General features: G+C 36.1%; 1 protein-coding gene and 1 long non-coding RNA gene across 2 annotated transcripts; one reads left to right on the forward strand and one right to left on the reverse strand.

Annotated features, from left to right (window-relative positions):
• Positions 1–218: 218 nt before the first annotated feature.
• LOC149737414 (uncharacterized) lies at positions 219–1873 on the forward strand. The gene is made up of 2 exons (XR_016384571.1): positions 219–1139; positions 1519–1873. It is a non-coding gene; the product is annotated as an uncharacterized LOC149737414 (long non-coding RNA).
• LOC149737415 (dynein regulatory complex subunit 4-like) lies at positions 1356–14929 on the reverse strand. Its single transcript, XM_089874196.1, has 12 exons — positions 14769–14929; positions 14161–14274; positions 13444–13527; positions 12655–12768; positions 12021–12227; positions 11679–11733; positions 11033–11238; positions 10452–10619; positions 10010–10096; positions 9342–9551; positions 2216–2281; positions 1356–1669 (listed from the first exon to the last, which is right to left on the reverse strand). The coding sequence occupies exons 1-12, from the start codon at positions 14769–14771 to the stop codon at positions 1520–1522; spliced, it is 1464 nt and encodes a 487-aa protein (XP_089730322.1). The 5' UTR covers positions 14772–14929; the 3' UTR covers positions 1356–1519.
• Positions 14930–15052: the final 123 nt, after the last annotated feature.

The following is a 15052-nucleotide window of genomic DNA, read 5'->3' on the forward strand; positions in this document are numbered from 1 at the left end:
CTTAAATACAATACCTCAACGTAATTCCCCTTTATTATGTAGCCCCCATATTACTTTAACAAAGGCAAGAACATATTTGAGCTATACGTTAAAACTAACTTTATTGATTTTAACACCGTATGCCAAAAATACTTAATGTTGAAATTAAACGCAAAAATAGGTAAATAGCCTGTGTATTGGTTTTCTAATTAGGCAATAAAATAGAGTAAAAAACCATACCAAATAATTCATATAAAAAAAGTTTATTAATATTTTTAAATCTAGAAAAAAATTGTTTTATGGCCTTAATACTCTTGCTTGATAAGTGTGCGCTTTGCCGTCTTTATCTGTTTGCAAATCCAGATCAGTTTACGGAGAAAACATATAAGCCTAAAACGAAAAATGTAATTAATCCGACAGCGATCACGTATCAGGAAACGTTCCTCAATACGATATCCTGACATTACAGATTCCTTAAGACGTGTTTATAACATTACCCGCCACAATATGCTTAAGGTCGATCTTTTGTTATTGGCATTTTAACCGCAGTTTCACATTAGGGCATAGCGTAATTGGATATCCATAATATGCTGGCAAAGTGGTCTAACATGCTGTAGATGCTGTGAATGTTATATCTTGATGTTATATTTGCTAAGAGGCAAGAGTTTATATAGTAGGGTGGGGGAAGGTGGGACACCTTTAGCACAAAATATATACATATCCTGGTCGTGTTTTAAACAATTAACAACGGTCTATGAAAGTCGCGAAGACAAGGTTTTATAATTCTTTTAATGTTCTTTGTTTACTACCAAAATGTACGAGAAAATAGAATGAAAAGGTGTCCCATCTTCCCCCATCCTACTATACTTATAGCCTAACAGCTGTTAAATTGGTGAAAAAACTACATGAAATAAATAAATGTAACTTATTTATCTTCGCATGACGGGCAACGAAAGTAGTTATAACACGGGCGTTCTGTTTCATACACCTCGTGCCGGTTACGAGTTACCAAGTATGTAACTTTGTTTGAGATTGTTTTAGAAACTGGAACGAAACACTGGTTTGAATCAATTCCCGTTTACTGTCATGCCCAAGAACACAGACACCCATAATGGTAGCAACGTTCAGCCTCGAACCCATCAACTCTGGCCTACAAGCAGGTGCATTTACAACTATATGCTACTTATGTACCCTTTAAGCTTAAGTAAAAACATAGAAAAATATTTGTACAGCTTAGAGGGCAAAACAAAATAAAGTTGGCAAATTACTATTATGTGGGCTATATTATTGCTGCACCAGCAGGTACAAGACACGAACATATTCGTCCAATGCCACTACCATTGTCGTTATCGTCACACCGTCCCCCAACAACTTGATTAGCAAAGCACTCAATAGGTTATGTATTATACAATCACGAAAATAAATATGCGCAGAAAACAAAGGCATTTGATATCTTGAAAGGATAAAACGACCTATTACACAAACAAGGACGAAACAGACTTAATCTAATCTTTAATATCAAATCCTGGAACCAAATAGATTACGTGGGTGCGGCCACAAGACCTGCAGGTCCCTTCCCAAGCTCTTGGCCACCAATGGTACTTTCCAAAGGTTTGAATCCAAGTTCCTCAACAGGAACACCAAATGCTGTCAGTTTCGACTCGTATGTACGAAGCAAATCGTTATGGGCCTGGTGGAAAGCATTGAATGGATGAATGTCTATATACGTTGTTGCCGCCAAGTATATATATATATATATAATTTGCTTCTTAAAATGTATCTTATATCTTTACGAGAGTTCTGTTTCATACACCTCGTGCCAGCTTACGAGTTACCACGTATGTAACTTATTTATCCTCCCATGGCAGGGAAACAACAGTAGTGCTAACACCGGTATTCTGTTTCATACACCTCGTGTCCGCTTACAAGTTACCACGTATGTAACTTATTTATCCTCCCATGACAGGGAAACAACAGTAGTTATAACACGGGTATTCTGTTTCATACACCTCGTGTCCGCTTACAAGTTACCACGTATGTAACTTATTTATCCTCGCATGGCAGGGAAACAACAGTAGTTATAACATGAGTATTCTGTTTCATACACCTCGTGCCTATAATTCAGTGGTTATTTTATTTTGAGATTTTTCACACGTTTATTGTATGGCTGACAAATAGACAGCCCATAAGGAACCACCGCCTCTACCATGCTATATATTTTTACTCAAGTACACACCTTGCAAACTCTCGCAAGTTCGTATTGAAGATCCTTAATAGCGCTGTTCTTCGAATCCAACACATCCTGTGAATATAAAGTTGGTTAAAGCACGTGGTTCATGCCGGTTATATAAACAAACTTATAACAAAACATATACATGTGTGTTGTTGACGGCGTGTATTATGTAGTACGAAGAGGTAAGATGGCTACCCTTAGCGCATAATATCCCATATTTCCTGATCGTGTTTTAAACAATCAACAACGGCATTTTAGAGTCGTGAGGACACGGTTATATAATGTTAAGAATATTCTTGGTTTACTATTAAATGTGACGAAAAGAGAATAAAATGTCCCATTTTACCCCACTCTACGGAAGTGTGAAAGAATACAAAAACAATCACCAAAAGATCTCATTCAAACGCATATCGTATGTAAACATCGACGACGCTACATATAGAACATTATATTTGAGCAGACTCCTTTTAAAAGGTTATATTGGAAATAAACCAGGCAAACTTGCTCGTGAAACATGTCGTTTGGTTTTATTAAAGGAATGAAACTTATTAGTCCTCGCATGGTGGGGCAGCAACAGTAGTTATAACACGGGATGTTATGGGAAATTGTTGTTAAGTGTTTGAGAAAGGATATATACGCCCACAGTGGTAACGGCGTGGAGCCTCGAACGAACTCAGCACTTTTGGGCTATGGGCAGGCACGCCAACCACTTTGCTAGTTACTGAAAGCAGACAATGTTAGTCGAACCCGTCACAATGTACGTGACCCATTGAGACGGCACGAACTTAATTAACTCATCAAACAAAACCAGTAGGTTTGGGTAGGGTCAAAATGTTTGCATTACGTAGGAAGAGCGAATATTAAAATTCAAGGTACCAAGCTGTATCCGCTTATATATTTACTTGTGTATATGGTAAACAACGCGCGTGTATCTGCTGGGTTGGGGGGGTTAAAGAAAGAGAAACCGGCTTACGGTGTATTGATGCGAATTCTTTGTTGTTGATTTTTAAATGAAATAGAAATTTCGATTTTTCTATGAAAATTAGAATAAAGCCAATACGCTTAATCGAGCCATATCTGACCAAGCTAAACTGAGTCGATTAAACGAAGTGCGGGTAAACTGTATTACTGGGTGGCATGTATGTTTGTGTAGAGCCCAATACACACCGTTGTTGAGGCCGGCCTATCTTTACGTATGCTGGTAAACAATACGTCAGAGCATACGTTGTAGTAATTATAGATTCCTGTTTACTAAAAAAACACAAGTTACATACGTGGTAACTCGTAGCTAGCACGAGGTGTATGAAACAAAACACCCGTGTTATAACGACTTATTTATCCCCGCCATGCGAGGATAAATAAGCTACATTAAAATCAATCGTATACTCGATCGTCGTGGTAATGAAATCAAACACGCTCGTGGCTTACTGATGGAACCACAGTTCTTGTTTGTTAAAAGCAAAGGAAAGTTTGCTTGGACAAAACCTACAGACGAAATCAAACATTGTTGTTTGCAGTGCTGTGTTTGCTAAGATAATACGAAGGTTACTCTTGTTCGTGACCGAAGGTAAACCTTGCGGGAAGATTTAATCGCCGTTAAAGATAATCGGCGCTGGGAAATTCGTCGCGAGAATAAATACATGTCTATCGCGATTAAATGAACGATTTGTAGACGATTGCACCATCGATGTGTTTGAACGGGTGGAATAAAAGTTAATATAATGGAAAGTAGGTTGAGTACATAACAAAGGAATTCATAGGAAACGCTAAGTAAATGAACGTGAACTGGCTTTAACAAATAAATGGTCCCTGTCACCACCCACTGTCAAGCATGATATAAATATAGTGGGGTGGGGGAAGATGGGACACTTTTGGCACATAATATCCAAGTATTCTGATCGTGTTTTAAACAATTAACAACAGTCTATGTGAGTCGTGGGGATATAGTTTTATAATTCTTTAAAAAAGAATGGTAAATTGATGGTAAAAAAGTGTGCGTTTTTAGTTACAGTAGGATGGGGGAAGATGGGACACGTTTAGCAAATAATATCCGAATATCTTGTTCGTGTTTTAAACAATTAACAACGGTCTATGGGAGTCGTAAGAACACGGTTTTATATTTTTGTTCTTTGTTTACTAATAAATGGGACGAGAAAGAACAGTTAAAAGTGTCCCATTTCCCCCCACCCCATTGTATAAAAATATCTCCAGCGAGTCGAAACACGCAAGAAATAAACGGCTGCCGGAAGAAATGTTTTAAATTATGAATAATATTTTATACCCAAGCGATAATAATACCATCGGTCATATTCAATTAACATGGTGATTTGTGATGAGATGGAAATTAACAGACTCCCCATATCTTTGTTATACAAAACAACAGTCGTTATAACACGCTCTGAATAAAATACATAAAAAAATCCAACTATCAAAATATCCCAATTGTGTTTTTACCAATTAACAATGATCTATGGGAGTCATGAGAATATACGGTTTTATATTTTTTGTTCTTTGTTTACTATTGAATGAGACGAGAAAATAGAATGAATAAGTGTCCCGCCTTCTCCCAACCTATACTATATTAGCTTAATTAAAGGTTATATATGGCTTCTTATACTGAATCAGGTTAGCGTTAGCTACCCAAACAAACAACCATCAGGGTGTATAAATAATTTAACATAACGAGCTGTTGACGTGTCTTACATCGGGTTTGTGTGGCCAAATTATAAAGGAGTTCTCCGTGTTCTGTTTCATACACCTCGTGCCCGCTTACCACGTATTTAACTTTGTGGGTGATTATTTTAGACAACCCATAAATGATCTCTGGGTTACAGCAGCAATTATTATAAAAGCAGTTCTTATTCTCGTTTTCTGTTTCTTATTATAACTAAGTTTCAGTTGTTGCGTGTGCATAACCCGTGTATTATCAGGAAATACGGAATAGTATGTGGTAACGGTATCTGTCCTACCCCACAGTAAAATTAGGAAATATGGAATATTTAATAAGTCAGTCAGCAAGCAAAATCAAATCCAAGTCAGACAAACAAGAGAAAATCAAAACGTACTTGTTTATAAGCACTGCAATTAACTCTGCGAATTCAGACTAAAACCAAAAGATCGAATTCAAAAACAAAATCTACGAAGGCAACCTTAGGCCATGACCTCAAGTAACCTCCTTGGTTGGCGCATGCGCAGTTTAGTGAACCGGATATTGCAACAGACGGAATTGTTTTCGGCACAATCTATCTCCCATGACGCTAAGTGGTTTACAAAAACGATAACATTGTATTTTAGAACTATAAACTTTAAAGTAAACATCGAGAAGCTGTTTTATGGGAAATCAACGACTTTAATATCAATTGGAAAACATACCAAAATAATTCATGATATAGTTTTTGATTTGTCTCTTCGAATACGATAGCGAAGATCAAATTAATTAAAACAACGAAGAAAAGGGAATTAACAGCAAAGCAAAAGTCGTTTAAACCACACTTAATTATTAATAGTAATTAAACGGCGGATATAGATAGGGATTAAATATAAAACATTAATTTAATATCAAAGTAGCATGCATCGGGTGTAATAGGGTGGGGTAAAGTGGGACGCGGGGTAATGTGGGTCAATATATTTTTCTGGTTTCGTATTTGATAATAAACAACACTGTAAAGGTGGCTGTACACAATATCCAGAATTCGTTCGTTTTGTCTGTTTTGTCCGGATTACGCTGCCACATGCGGAATTGGACATGGGTTTGCATACGACTTCGCATGCCGGATACTGTGTACAGCCACCTTCAGGGTGGTATTTGACAGTATTCATACAACTTTATAAAGCACAAGCCAAAGCTGTTATTAAGTATTGAAAATCAGTGTTAAAGTATGTGCTGTATCCCAGTTTCCCCACCCTACTATACTTCCCGATACTCCCATATTGTTGCCCGCCTTTACACGGAACGCTGAACGTATTGCCAGCGGTCCGGAAAGGCTGGTGACGTCATTAAGAAGGAACCAATTAAACGATTTGTTTGTGGTTTATGGTTCGAAGTAAATTACAATAAAACCTTGTATATACATTACACTGGGCATATATTACTGCGGAATAAGATGGATACTGTTAGAATATAATATCCCATATTTCCTAAGCGTGTTTTTAACAACTACCAACGATATTTCAGATTCGTGAGGAAACGGTTTAATAATTCTTTAACTATTTTTTGTTTATTACTAAATACTAAAATAGGGCAATAAAAGAGCATTAAAACATAATATTCTCCAGTAAAACATCGCTTTAGCTGCTTTTCTATTGTTTATGCGACGTAGGTTACTTTATGTCGGCGACCTATAATGGCTCAGGGCGCTGCTATAGAAACGAGTCCGAAGTCCAACCGAATCCTTCTGTATACCGCCTATTGATCGCTGTATGGCTGTTGTTATAATATGATAAAACAGGGCACAGGGATTTAACAAAAGGTCGAACAACAAACACCGACAATCGATGAAACTAAACCAACATAAGAAACATATTTGCGGTTTGTGGGGAATTCCGGGGTCTGTACTTTTGTTAAATGAATTTTATAATTGTCTAATAAAAAAAGTAAATGAATTGTATATTTGTTTAATAAAAAAGAGTAAAATGAATTTTAAACTAAAACGGTAAATTCAAATGTTAAACTATAATATTCGGCGATTTTATCGAAAAATAAGCTAAAATAGGAATTTCCTGTGCTATAAAACGATTTACAATTTGTGAGTATTAATTTAAATTCTAAATTACTTCGGTAGCAGATAAGTTACACGCGCCCTATGATTAGGCGGCAAAATTAAGCTAATTACTGTTTGAGTTCAACGCTGTCGCTTAAACCAATATACCTGCACATTAATTTAGTTTGTACATGGCAAGACGACGCCGTATTTCGGTTTAAAATTGATTGGAAATAAAAACAGTGGCTGCAAGTTCTCAGTTTTGAGCGCTCTTTAAAATTAACTCGTAAAAAGTTCCCGCAGTTTTCGTAGAAGGAACTTATTTGTTTGTTTGTTATAACTAAGTCTTGTTTTGATTAAACACGTCTTTACAACAATAACATAAATATTCCGTTCCGCTCTAACAAAGGCAATTGAATCGATAGTGTAACGTCATAAAGGGACACAATGATTCTGCATCCGGTATAGAACAATGACATTTGTGTTGTTTGTAAAGCTTTGCTGATAAAAGTTGTTTTTTTTTTATAAAATAAAAGATATATTACTGTGTGGTAAGGTGGAACAGTTAGCAAATAATATCCCATTTTTAATGTGTTTTCAACAAATGGAGCATGAGGTATATACCGTTAGATATTTCTGTGAATATCCTTTGTTTACCAATACTACAGAATGGATGATAGAGGAGAACGAAAACATGCCGTATCTTGTCCTAATCTACTGTATATATTGTAAAAACTAGATCATTTTACCAAAGCGTGTGATGCATATATTCTTAGTACGTTCATATAACCGCACGAAAAACCACGTCTTAATATACGACGTATTAAACATAGATCGCACCGTGTGTGTTTAGTATGCTACTTTCTCAAAACATGCGTGAAAATATTTGCTTTTCTATAAGTTAATTATTGCTGTTTAATATATGATGCCCAAGTCACGGGACTCGAGGTTGGTTGGCGGTATACGTTATCACGTGGAGCATGCTGTGCATATACAATTATGGGGTTATACAACAAACAAATGTAGTTGTATCAACCACTAAGATACATATGCGGTAAGCAGGCACGAGGTGTATGAAACAGATCACATGTGTTATAACGACTGTCGGCTCCGCCACGTTAAGATAAATAAGTTACATATATGTGGTAACACGTTAGCGGGCACGAGGTGTATGAAATAGAACACGTTTGTTAACACCACGTGAGGGTAAATAAGTTGCGTTTATTTATTCATTGTAGAAGTGGTTTAACATCACGTGACTGTTTCACATCATGAAATGCAAGTTCAAATAAATTACTAGTGGGAAGGAGGGTATGATTCATAGTCAAACACCAAACTTGTCGCATAACAAAATCAGACAGAATGGGGAATGTAGCCTTGGAAAATCTGCATAATATTAAGCTTCTTCACGAGATCTCAAGTGTAACGTCTATTATTTTACATGCGCGCGTTTTATCAACAAAATAGGTGCATTTTAAATCCAAAATACGTGCATTTTAAAGCCACGTTAAGAATTCCTTATTTGATCAAGCTTGGGTTCATTGTTTAGTTGATTGGCGTGCGTGGGACAATTCAAGGCGTGCATACATGAAGTTTATGAACAAAACCGTGCTTGCAATACTCTGCACACTTATTTCTAATTAGGGTGTAACGGTCACTCCTTTTAACCATAACGTTATATCTTTTTTTGATCAAGAAGCGTGTTTTAACAACTGTTGTCTTACCGTTACTACCTGTATTTTCGTTATCGTGACCGAAGAAACGAAATAAATTCATTTAACATGAACGTTGGCATACAACCCAAACATGGTTAAATTACTGCTGCATACGAGTTCAAATAAATTTGAACGGGAAACAATACAGTTTCTTGCCAAACGCATTTTTTCGTAAAATAAAAATAACCACTAGTTGGTTCACACGAACAATCAGAGACGTTTTTACGCAGCTATCGTGTGTTGGTATCTAGCGCCCACTTACGGATGGTATAATTACAACCGCGCCATTTTGTTTGACGCCGATTACGTAACCTTGGTAGCCAAGTTGATGACAGTAAATAACTGTTATAGGGGGGGGGGGTTTATTTTAACACAACATATTCCAAAACTATTAAATATTTCTATAAATAATCTTTGTTTACCCCCAACTAGAGCAATAAAAGAGAATATAAAATATGGGTCATCCTATATACTGTTACTGACAGGCATGTTGTATCTGGTCCATATTACCCCACCCTACCATAAGTGCCATCTTACCACAACCAAAATAAATCATCTTACCCCACTATATGAACCATCTTACCCCACTATACAAACCATCTTACCCCACCATATGAACCATCTTACCCACTTTACAAACCATCTTACCCCACCATATGAACCATCTTACCCCACTATATGAACCATCTTACCCCACCATATGAACCATCTTACCTCCAGCTTCCTGGTGACCACAGTGAGAGCTGTAGGATCAAGATTGGACGCAGAGAGAACCTCGTTAAGTTGCGCCTCCTTCTTCTCGAGGGAATCTGCAAGTGCTGAGAGTTTCTTCTCGAGCAGAAGGTTCTTGAAGTTACTTTTCTGTTGGACCTCGTGGATCGCTTTCACAAACTTACGATAGAGTTCGTCGCGCTCCGATTGTGTCTGCAGTGAGTTTGATATATTACGATCATGTTTCCAAAAATATCTTTGTGTTTTCAGTATATCTTGTATTTAAAGTTATTTGTCATTTTTTTACAATATTGGTTATTTTAAAGTTGTTTACGTAAACGGTGTTTTTCTGCAATTGTTAAAGCGTAAAGGGCCAGAACTACCTAAAGGGCCAGAACTACCTAAAGGGCCAGAAGCCCAGAACTAATCAAATAAAAAAACGCGGCTGCTAAACCCAACATACAATACAATAAACTTATATCATTTTTTCAGTTTTGAAGATACCTAATGCTAAATCTTAGAAATTTAAAAATAATAAGAAATATGGGACACAGTAATATAATATATTTAGTAACTAACCAAGCAGAATTATTAAAATCCTGCAATATTTATCATACACAACAACATACATACATTAATATTTAATAAACAACATGTTTAAACCAACCCACCTTTTCAAACCTTTGTTCCAACACCTCATGCTCCCACTCAAGTCCCTTCTTCTCTTTGTCAAGCACTTTCAACCGTGCTTTGGAACTCTGAGGTTATTATTGGGTTTATAGGAAATATATGCTGTTGGCATTTTTGCCAGAATGGTAAGTCAAAATTTGTGTTTAAATAACGAGTTACACAATGGTAAAAATAAGTTTATACGATGTTGTTACCAGGCATATTATAAGCCTGAAAGGGGGTTGCTGCCAGACGTTTTTACTTTTCCTTTGATACATCTCTATATCATCCAGCCACAACTTAAAGAATAACAACTTAACTAACATAGTTTAGCTATCATAAAACATTAAATTACCAACTCGGAAAACTCTAAAAATCTCATCATACGCACTCACAGTATAATATGACAGACACCAGTAAATATTGCCAATCAAACAAACTCACAGCCAGTGAAGCTTTGTCCTTGGTATAATTAGTCAGTTGTTTACGAAGATTCTCGACTTCTTCCCTTGCTTTCTGTAAAGGTTCGATCAACCTTCTGTTCTGTAGTTGTATCTCTCCCATCTCCTTCTCCATTCGCTCCTCTTTCTTCTTCATCTCCTCAATTTGCTCCTGTGGTCAAATAAGGGTTATTATGACATCACATAGACAGAGTCAGTTGAGCGAAAATTATTTTATAAGATTTGGTGTGAAATTGTTTCAGGCAATAATTGTTAAAGTTTGTACATCTTGGTTGGGAAAGTGATTAATGAATTGGCTATTAGAGATTACGGCAAAATAAAGGCAAAACTTGCTATTAAATGCAAAGAATTGCAAATTTTGATGATTGTTACCCAAAATTTGTAGTAAAACTCCCAATATTGGGTTCAAAATAGCTTGTGAATTAACACTTGTCGTTTACAAGTTATAATTTGGATTTTAATTTAATAAATGTGGTGTGTAAGCTGCCTACATCTACATAGATGGACTGGTATCAAGCTAACCCGATATCATGTATTGAACACAGCGTGTCATATATTACAAACCTTCAGTGAGTTGATAAGGGCAAGGTTATTGAGTGTGATGTCATTATAATAATTCTTGATATCGGAGAAAGCTTTTTCATGATTCTTCATGAGCGCGTTGATCTGTCCGTTCTTCCTCTCTTCAATCTCGTGGATCTCTGTCTTCCTACGAAGCTCCAGCTCATCTCGAAGGACTCGCATCTTCTTCTCGTATTTCGCTTCAATCTCTGAATTGTATGGATAGGTGTTATTAGGTGTAAGTTGTTTATTCTGTTTCATACACCTCGTGCCCGCTTACAGGTTACCATGTATGTAACTTTGTGGGTGATTTTGACGATGGGACCTAATTTAGGCCAAAGTTGCCCATTACCCACATTTTCTGGGTTGTATGGATAGGGGTGACTTGTTTATCCTCGCATGGCGGGGAACAACAGTCGTTATAAACAGATGTTCTGCTTCATACACCTCGTGCCCGCTTACGAGTTGCCACATATGTAACTTATTTATCCTCACACGGCGGGGCAATGGTAGTCATATAACATGGCCCATGGGTGTTCTCGTGCCAAGTTACCACGTATGTAACTTTGTAGGTGATGATTTTTGGTTGATTTTGGCGTTGGCACAAGATTTATTGGCCCATAACCCACATTATATTGATATGCCTCACCTTTTGCTTGCCTTTCAAAATCCTCTCTCATTGCAGTAATGTTACCATCTTGTTTCTAAACAATTCAGTTATTATTTAGCGTTAAAAATTATGTAAACTAACACTTATAGACTTGTAGCAAGGTAAAACCAATTGTAAGATGTAAAAGGATTGTAAGGGTTTAGGTGTAAAACACATGATGTCACAGCCTATCTTACAAAACTAGAAACTCTTAACTTAATGCTCATGACTGTAAGATACCACTTTAGAATGTTATGCACATTAATACAAAATACTTATTTATTTCAGTATCTGAAACTTCATAAAACTCCAAAGAACACCATAAAACCACCCAGCACCCACCATCCTGAGGTCTTTATCGGCGTCCTCGTGCGACAATTCCTGCTCCTTGATGTTCACTTTCAACGCTCGCTTATCTTTCCTTAACTCCGACTCCTGTAGCCTGTGGTCCTCTTGTGCCCGCTTGAGGGCGATAGACGACTCGGTCTTGAGCTCGGAAATGTTGTTTTGATGTTCGTACAAAAGATGCTTTACTTTTTGTTTGTAGACCTGAAATTAATATTTAGAAATATCTAAATTTTCAACATGGTTATACAAGGCTTGGCAAGATTGTGCAAAAACAATTGACTGGACATATTATTGCAACTTCAAACACGAGCCATTGAATAATAATAATCACATATGTGATATAATGGTGACGTTAAAGTTGGATCGTAATTGGGCACGAGGTGTATGAAACATAACACCTGTGTTATAACGATTGTCGTTGCCCCGCCATGCGAGGATAAATAAAGTTACATTCTATCATTGATCTGATTGAACGTTTATGGTCAATAAGTTAGAAAACTAAAACTAAAAAATACTATGATCTCGAAACCCTAAAAACAGTCACTTGCAAAGTTACGTATGTGATACTTTGCAAGCTAATAAAACAGAACACATATGGGCTGTCAGCAAATAATAATAACTTAATTACTTTGATCTCGATCTGATGCCTCTCTTCAGCATCTTCCATCTCACGATCTTTATTACGAAGTTCAGCTTTCTTTTCATCAAGTTGCTTCTTAGTAATCTCCCAGAATGTGTTTACCTGGTGGCATGAACATAATTTTTAATGAGTTTTTTGTAAAATCTAGGGTGTCACTGTTTAAATGTAGTTACACTATAGTTGTCAAACATGAATAAAGCTATTAACACGTAAAACTGGGTTGCTAAACATATGATGTCACCCTTGTTTTAAAAGTTGGGAGAAATGCCCTGCCAGGCAACCCGTAACGTGAAGTAAAACGTTGTATCTCTGTGTGGATATTATCGATAAAACAGATGAAACAGTGTACTGGTTGGTCTGCCATGTATGCACAGACACTATATTATATGGTATATACTTAGGCACCGAACCTGGGGTGGCAGGGTGGGCAGGTCCACCCTGGAGTTTTTTGTGCATTACAATAATAGAAAACACATATGTTAAATTTGTTTTACAAAACTATACCTGCCTTCCCTACATTTTAAAAGCGCCTACTAGGTAACAGGTAAATCTGTGATACTTCATTAGTTAAAAACAATAACATGGCGTATGGTTTAAACAGCACCCTGGTAACAGGTAAAACAGGGAATCCTAAAGATATTAACCTATATGGTTATACCCCAGGCGATGTGCACAGGTTTATAAAGTGTGTCTCTGGTTATCCAAAACATATGACAACAACACCACAGGCTGTTATACCACGACATTTGTAAAAACTTTGTAAATTAATATCTAAACCTTATCCCTTTCAAGTTGGAAATAATTTCTTTCTTCTCTTTCTCTGTCAAGTTCTTCTCTCAATCGACCAATGTGTTCCTCCAGCTACAAATGTTATTCAATATTTAACAAATTGTTTTAAAGATTTAAGTCCTTTTATTGAAAAATCACTTATTTATTCTCGCATGTGGGTAACTAAAGTATACACAATGTTGTTAAGATTGAATGTTCTTTAGCGAGATTAATAAGTATGGCTTTTAAGCAGATTTAAAAGACCGCTTTTTTGCGCCAACCCGCACCAACGCTTGCAATAATTTATTACAGGTGAATGAGGCAGTATTGATTACCAACGACCTGTGCAGAGTTTTTTTCCCTATTGCATAGCTTTTGGGAATAAACAAAAAATTTAGGATTTTTATCCAATCTGAGCAGACACAAATAAACTTTGAAAATTTTTATTTTGAAAGCGTAAAAAGAGGTATGCATAGATTTAAATGTGTGAAAAAAAAGATAAGATGAACGTATAATTTAAACCACAGTCATCAAAATGTTACAACTTATTTAAAGACTTAAAATAAAAACAATAATAATAATTTCCCGCAGCAGACACAAGCCTTCAGAAAATCTTTTTGAAGAGAAAATACACTAGAAAACAATTTGCCGACAATAATTATTTATATATCGATAATTAATAGAATACGACAATAAAATAAAAACAATGATAATTAATCTCCCAACCTGCTCCTTGGACATTTCTTCAGTAGACATTCCATCGACTACTGTCGGGGTTTTTGGTTTTGCCGACTTCTTTTTTCCCTTCTTTCCCTTCTTACCTTTCCCCTTTTTAGGAGGCTGGTAAATAAAGAGTGGGTGAAACATTTAGGAATTTATACAGTATTTATACAGTAAAAGATAGGTGTGTGAAACATTTCATGTAAACTGAAAACATTTAGGTGTTTATACTAAAAACATGTTTTAATTTTTAAACTAATTATTCTGAAATAAAAACTATGTCTTACATATGGGCTGTCACCTGTCATGTTTGTATTGAAACTGTGATAAACAAGAAACATACAGTTAGGGAAAATGGTGTTCTTCCGGCTGGTAATCAAGGAAAAAAACAATTTTAAAACGATCCTTATGTCTCCTAAGGACTTACTGAATAAATATATATTTTAAAGTCAGACGTTCGTATGGAAAACTAACTTTTAAAGTGAGAGAATCAATTAATAACAAGTAATATCTAGTTAAAGCAATGTTTCACAAAACCAAACAAAATAAAGGGTAAAATTATTTGTATTCATTTATGTTTCACATAAGAACGAGTTAAAAAGTAATAAACTTACCATGATTGTAAAGCGAACGTCCCTGGTGGCTTTAAATAAAGGAAATACTAAATAAATTTGGATTTCGCGAAAATAAATTTTCTTAACAGATTCAGATTCTTAGTTGAATGTTGTCATGGAAATATTCGTAAATAATCACGTGGTGGCGCAAATATACCTTTCAGGGGCGGAATATACGATCGAAGGGTCGGCTATTTTATTACAACTGTTATCTCTTATGCCCATTAATAATAAGAAACCGATTAATGCTAAAACTTGGATATTCTCATAGTGACCACTGGTTT

Source organism: Ciona robusta, chromosome 3 (genome assembly GCF_009617815.1).
Source record: "Ciona robusta chromosome 3, ASM961781v2".
In the NCBI taxonomy this organism is placed as follows: Eukaryota; Metazoa; Chordata; class Ascidiacea; order Phlebobranchia; family Cionidae; genus Ciona; species Ciona robusta.